The sequence below is a fragment of the Mastomys coucha genome, unplaced genomic scaffold, assembly GCF_008632895.1.
Source record: "Mastomys coucha isolate ucsf_1 unplaced genomic scaffold, UCSF_Mcou_1 pScaffold8, whole genome shotgun sequence".
Classification (NCBI taxonomy): Eukaryota; Metazoa; Chordata; class Mammalia; order Rodentia; family Muridae; genus Mastomys; species Mastomys coucha.
The window spans coordinates 8,143,123-8,150,330 of NW_022196914.1; the positions used below are offsets into that span (position 1 = coordinate 8,143,123).

The following is a 7,208-nucleotide window of genomic DNA, read 5'->3' on the forward strand; positions in this document are numbered from 1 at the left end:
GATATGACAAGATGGGAGGATAACCAGGGAGGAGTGCTCTGCCCTCTCAGAGGATAAGGGGATAGAGGGGTAATGGGTGGGACTGTGTGAAGGGGAGACAGAGATGTGGGGGCAGTGATGGGGATATAAAATGAATAAATAAAAAGATTAATGAGGAAAAAGATGCCCAGGTTTCAGAAGAGGGGTCCATGCCTCCTTTATCTGCTAAGTCAATGTTTTCAGGGTTTGGCACTCATTCGGATGATGTTTTACAATCTCTGATAATTTCCTTTTGTGAGGCAGAAAATCTTGAGTCCTTTCGTGGACTCAATATTTCATTCAAATGTTATAACACCTCATCCTCAATAATTGATCTTTTACTTCAGCTTATCCAAGAGAACAGAAAAATCCTCAGAAAACTTGGATATATGCAGTGTATGTTAGAATTATAGACAAGAAACTGATTCTGTAGAGTATACTTTTAATGAGAACATATGGTTATATTTGGGCTATGTGGTATTCTTGCTGAATAGAAACCTTTACAAGAACACATACACAATTCTATCCAAAAACCCGAAGAAGTAGATTGCTTAAATTTTGCACCAGAAATAAAATATATTATACAAAACAGGGCTCTATCCACAGTCATTAGTCCTCACTTTCTACACAGAACAACAATAAATTAAGTCACATTATATGCAGATAGTTCTACTTACATTAGAATATGCTATATGCAGCTGGTGCAGCTTTGACTTTTCTACCAGATTCAGGGTAAGTTTTTATTGTTTGGTGGTCCTATGTTTAAATTACCCATGAACAAAGTGGCGCAAAAGATACAGGCTCAGGGACTGACCTTCTGTAATGCTTAGCTTGTGACCCCTGGTTTCAGCTATGCACAGGGAACAAAGCTCTGATTCTGGCCCGTTGAGGGTACTTCATTACTGACTTATATGCTACACCACATTGAACACACTCAGACACAGGCACTGAATAATGAATAAGATAGTCCATATCAAAATCCATGTTTTCCTCTTTCTTTGCAGAAATAACTCTTTCTCTACCCAATAATAAGTATATACTATGACAGCTTTGTTCTAGAAAATAAAAACGAACTTGGTAGCCTGTTATGATTCACACTTGGTAAATGGAGCCTTTGTTCCTGTGCATATAAATTTATGTCTCTAAATATGAATCAAAGAAATGGAACATGTTTTATTAACTTGTTCAAGTCTCTCCACTAGGAATCATATGCTACCTGATATACCAAAGAGTTTTTTGTAATATATTTATTTTTACCTCCAAGAGTCAGCTCTCATTGAAATCCTTTTGATTACATTTGAAGTGACTTAAAACAGAAACACCACCATCAGCTGGCTCAGAATGTTCTGAGTTTGGGATGAATTAACATTAGTGGTTAATGAGAGATTTGAACACCCTCCAATTCAGTGCCTTTTGAGGATTATTTTCATCCCATAGGCCTGCAAGAGACATCTGGAAAATCTGTACACTGAGAACAAAGCCAGGCTCCTTGATGTACATGAAAATCACAAATGTGAACTGTCCAAGGGCATGCATGGTCTAGTTACTGTCAGGCTTCTGAGTAGAAGCCAGCTACCTCCTCACAGTGGTACTATCTTGCCTTTTTCTCTGAGAAAATGTGGAGGCCTCCTCACAAGTTCCCACCTGCACAGGAAAGGTGCTAACACATCCATAGAGACGTGATGGATGGCAGGTGGAGTTCTGGGAAGAACAGTAGAGCCCATGTCAGCTGCAAACGTTTCTCTCTGTCACCTTGAGAGACATAAGCTTCTGGTTCTTCTCTCTGGGCATTTCCAGCACTTCTTGTGGAGACTGGCTAATAAAGAAGGTCTAACCTGTTCATTATTCTTCCATTCTAAAGACCAACTGAAAGAGAGACGGATCCCTCCAGTGCCACTGGTTCATTCTCCCTACTTCTATGCTGCCCCTAAAGCATCCTGTGTTTCTAGACAATTTCTATTTTTTCCTCTGAATGAGAAATTCAGCTCATTACCAGCTTTCTTCTGAAGTCTTGAACCACAGGGATTAACTACACAAATAGGTAGAGGGCCAAATTTCAATTGGCCTTTGTAGTTGCACCCATTAGGGATCTGAGCTCTTTTGTGTGTCAACAAACATAGTCCCTAGTATTTTCCAATTTATAAACACTATTCTTTCGTTCTCTTTTTCTTAAGTGTGTGTGTGTGTGCGCATGTGTGTGTGTGTGTGTGTGTGTGTATGTGTGTGTGTGTTATAAAAAACCTGCACAAGTAGCTCTATTTCAAGAAAGCAATGGCACCACTAGAAACAGTTCTGAACCTACTCTCTGAGATATACAAGGCCTCCCTTTTCACTTCCCACTGCCTATCTTAGGCCCCTACAATCAGTCCCAACCAGAAGAAAAGAGGTAAGTTAGGGACACAGAAGGTAGACGTGCCTTCAGCAAAGGCACAGGATGCCTGTAAGCAGGGGGAAGTGACTTGGCATTCCAAAGCTTTTCATTCAAGAGAAAGAGGAAATGGGGGTGGGGCATCTGCTCTCATTCCATTGGATTCTCCCTCTCCTCCATGAATTCTGAATTGTAAACAACTATTTCAAGACATGTGGAAGAAATGGAAAAACAAAACAAAACAAAACAAAAAAAGACAAGCAGAATTCTGTCTGTGGTTCGGGGAAAGGCATGCTTGCTGATGGTTCTTCAAAACAATACATGTTGACAGATTCCGTGTGAAACCTCTGTTTGTGTTGGGAATAGATATAACTCTACCCAGAAAGTTTTATTTCTGAGTTCAGCTTCTCAAATCTAAAACAATAGTATTGCCTATAAAGCTTGTGTTGATTTCCATCACCATAAGTATATGCTTAGTTTGGCTTGCATATGAACTTATATTTGACCAGATATGAAAAATGCTAATAAAATGCCCCCCCTTTGAAACCTTGATCATTGGACTTAAGAGTAAAAATTTATAGAATGGCTTAAGAAATAAAGTTCCATTTTGTTTATAATCTAATAGTTGACTACTGGCAAATTACGAATGACTAGTTGTCAAAGTTGTTGCTTAGCAGTTAAGAATTTAAATTCTACAATACAATATCAAGAGTTCTTAACCCAGGGCCACCATGGAACAGACATCTATACTCTCAGCAAAGGCTTCCCAACTTAGTGGTGTTTTCAAAACTTAATGATGTTTTGGCAACTCATATGGAGACTTATTCTTTCTGAGACAAGGTCTAACTGTGAACTACAGTTGACCTGAAACTCACTATGGAGGCCATCCTAGCCCTAAACTCACACATATCCCCCTGCTTCTGCCTCCCAAGTGCTGGGATGGAAGATATGGGCCACCTTGCCTAGCCATGTAAAGACATACAAGAAAGACAAACTATACGGCAGACATGTAAATGAGCAATCAACCTTAACAATACTAGAATTGCCTTAAAATTGTAAGAATTGACTCCAGAGACCTCATGATTCACCCTGCCTATGTTTTAAAGGCTAGCTCCCTTCTCATCTTTAACATCTAATCTGGGAATATGCTATTAACCTTGGAACAACTCCTCTAGCTGGAGCAGAAATTAAAAAATACTGTTGTAACTATGCTGCCATTTATGGACAACTTTATAAATTCAAGAAAGAATTAGACATAATATTTACACCCAAAGAATATAGCCAGGTAGAGAACTTTTCCCACCCTCCTGTAATTAACACACAGGTTCAAAAAAATAAACATTAGGAAATGAGTATCTCTGAAACACAGGGAAAACATCATTGAAAAAGGAAGAGAGAAATAAGCAGCTCTCTGGTTCTGAGAACTGGGGTGGTTGCAATCTGCCCATCTGTCTTCCTTATGTGAGTCCCTGACCACCAGCCGCTGCCTTCCTGAGTTGTGCTCCACAAGCTCACCTCCTGGATTAGCATTTTGAAGTTTACCTTTCTGGCCTACAGTTTTCTGCTCCTTTTGAAGTCAGCACCTTTCCCTCAATATCCCACATGCAGAAGCACAATGTGCCTCCTTCCGTTGTTCAACAGCTAATTCATTTTATCATGTGGTCTGCATCCCATTTCCTGAGCCGTAAAGAAGTTCACCCCACACAGATGCAGCCCCGCTCACTTTGACTCATCTGAGAGAATGAGGTGTGACACACTCCTTCCCTGGGAAGCTAGCTTCCAGAGCTTGCTGCTCTTGCTTGGCTTCCTCCACAGTTAGCCTGAATGGATATGACCTCCAAGGAGTTATCTAATTTCTTCCCTTTAAACTGGGTTTCAGATACTCAAAAATGTTACCAAGAAAGGCAAAATTACAAGACAGTACCCTTCTTCTCTCTGATAAAGTAGGAACCAGAATTTAAACTTCTGCATCCAGAACTGAGCGCAAAGCAGATACCCAGCAAAGACTGGCTCAGTCTTGGCCACACTGCCCTTGTCTGTCCTAGCTCACTGCCCAAACTATGCATCATTTGTGGTGGCTGCGAAACTCTATGAGGTGGAAAGGACACAGCAGATATCAACATTCCCTTTTTTAATTAAAATCATCACCTCAAATTTTGATAAATCGCCAGCAGTTTTTTTTTTTTTTTAATGTATCACGACTGTGTCTTGCTGTCAAAATTCTTGCTGTCAACTTATTCTTGAGGGAAAGGGGTTGTATTTCTTTATAGACTCCACTTAAGTCTACTGGTTTTGAAGGGCATCATTTGACCATGGTTAGAAAGGATGTAGCCCTCTAATAACATACATTTAAAACAGTCGAAAATGAACACGGCTTAACATCAGTGTATTCCTTCAGAGTTCATGAGCTGAACAGGCTTCTGCGAGTCTTCAGTCAGAGCAGCAGTTAGTATTAGCCACAGCCCAGGGACAGAGGACAGCAGAGAAAAAGAGAACCATTTCTCCCTAGCCACAGATTTGTCACACACCTCCTCCGTGCTCTTAAAATATAAGTGAAATTTAATCTTCAAAATGAAAAAATAGACACATTTCTAATACCAAAATATAAGATTAAAATACTTAAAAATAAAATGTTAGTGTGAAGTAGGGCTTTTTTTACATCATAAAAGAAACATTTTAGACTCATTTTTCTTATATAAGTCCTCCTTGCTCACTCATATTTACAGTTTTCCAGAGTAGCTTTGATGAGACACTAAAAGAGACAGGGAGGATCCTTTCTTGAGATATGAAGTCAGACCTGAATGTGGATGTTGGAGGCAACCTTCGTCAACCACAAACCTGTCCCCCAGTTCCAGAGAACGGGGCATTGCATTCCCAGCCTTGAGATTTCTTTCATTCCATTGTCCTCTTATTGAGTGTTAAATTCTTTCCAAGAATATTCTACTTGTAAAAATTGTTTTATTCTAGCTACAAAACATTTCATTTCAGAAAAACCACATTTTTATAACCTTGTGTGTAACGCCCCCAAAGCAATCAAGATATGGAGGCTGCAGACTTTCAAGACATAAATCTACTCCGATGCCCCTCCAGCAGCCAGAACACTTAACAGGATTACGTTACATCGTTATATTTGTTTGCCGTGAGATAAAAGGCCAGAAGGCAGATAGTGATTAATAATCATTCCTGAGCTTCTAAAGAAAATTTAAAATGAAATGACTACTGCTTAAAAGAATGAATTCTCCAAGAACGCCCTTTCTGTAGTGTTGATGTCTGTCCTTCCATTTATCTCTTTAAGGAATCTCAAGCAGACAAAGGGAGAAGGGCATTTCTTTTAAGCCACTGAAAAATGTGATCTGATGGAATCTTCCCGTAACTCCCGATGTTTCCCGATGCTGCTTTCCTCTTGCTGACTCCGTCTCTCAATGGTTATTCTGTATTTCTTCCTGGGTAAAAGCAAAACAAATGGAATAATAAAACCTCACGTGACTACAAAATACTATGGTTCCTCTTACAAAGAGTGGCCTCCGGGGACATCTGGGTTAGGTTTGATAAATGACAAGTGACACAATATGAAACCCTGGTCGGAGATTAAAGTTGTGTGCCCCAAGGCATTGTATCCTTATTCAGGGAGGAAAATTGGCATGCTTTCTGAAATGCCACAGAACAAGCCTTCCCCTTCTTCCCTGGGAGCCTTATCTGTTCTGCCCCAGAAGCTCTGCTTGACTCCCAGGATATGCCCCCAGATAAAGATCAGACTAAGTGTACTGTGACCAAAAGAACAGGAACATGATTGTTCCCACAAAGAGCCACATATACCCAGACTAACATCTCCATGCAAAAATGAAGAAATATTACAAATAAACCATGGTGATTTACAATGACCCATGAATTTAACCACTTTAGATTACAAAAGGATGGGCCACCGTCACTGTAGCAAACAACTGAAATCTTGAACACATACGCATATTATAAGTTTAAGAGCCTTGATGTTGAGCCACAACAACAGCTAAGCAAGTGACTTCTACAAATACAGAACACACTGCAGTCTGGGATCACAGACCACTGGGAGCCCCCTTCAGCCTTTCAAATGAACCAGGACATTGGTTTCTAAATCAAAGAAAGACTGAGCCTAGGAAGTTCATTCTTGTCCAGACTTCCTCTTCATGTTTGTATTTGATAGGTAGAAGAAATTCACATAAATGGATCAATGATCTGGAAATCCCAGCCACTTTCTAGCAAGTACCATAGGAATCCACTACTTGCTGCCTGCCAAAACCAAGATTGAGCCAAAGAACGGCTTTAATAATTTAACCACCATCCTTCTTGTTTTAAAGAAGGATATGGGCAAATCACAGGGAATATTATGCAAAGACAGGAGACAAAAGCAAATAAGGCAGAGTGAATTTTAACTCTATAAATGCTTCCTACCTGAAAAAGTAAAAGGCCATTAGCAAACCAGCACCTAGTAGAGCCCCCACAACGATTCCTGTCACTGCGGATTCTTCTAGGCCACCTGCTTGAGAAGAAACATCAATAATCAGGGTTCATTTTGAGAAATAAGTAAAAATACTTTGATTTTTGTTAATCTCCCAGTTGAAACTAATTTTCCTTTCTTTGTAATATATGTATAATATAATTTATTGTAACATATTATGTGCCGGGCAGTGGTGGCGCATGCCTTTAATCCCAGCACTTGGGAGACAGAGCCAGGTAGATTTCTGAGTTCAAGGCCAGCCTGGTATAGAGTGAGTTCCAGGACAGCCAAGGCTACACAGAGAAACTCTGTCTCAAAAAACCAATATATATATATATATATATATAT

General features: G+C 39.8%; 1 protein-coding gene across 4 annotated transcripts in view; it reads right to left on the reverse strand.

The window, feature by feature from the left end:
* Positions 1–443: 443 nt before the first annotated feature.
* Npr3 (natriuretic peptide receptor 3) overlaps positions 444–7,208 on the reverse strand; it is a 72,056-nt gene continuing 65,291 nt past the window's right edge. For 3 of the 4 annotated variants that reach the window (XM_031360018.1, XM_031360016.1, XM_031360019.1), the window contains exons 7-8: positions 6,815–6,902; positions 444–5,829 (exon numbers count right to left, since the gene is read on the reverse strand). In XM_031360018.1, coding sequence (XP_031215878.1) covers positions 5,718–5,829; positions 6,815–6,902 — 200 coding nt within the window. In that variant the 3' untranslated portion in view covers positions 444–5,717. The remainder of the gene's footprint in view (positions 5,830–6,814; positions 6,903–7,208) is intronic. The other variant, XM_031360017.1, reaches the window with a different exon arrangement.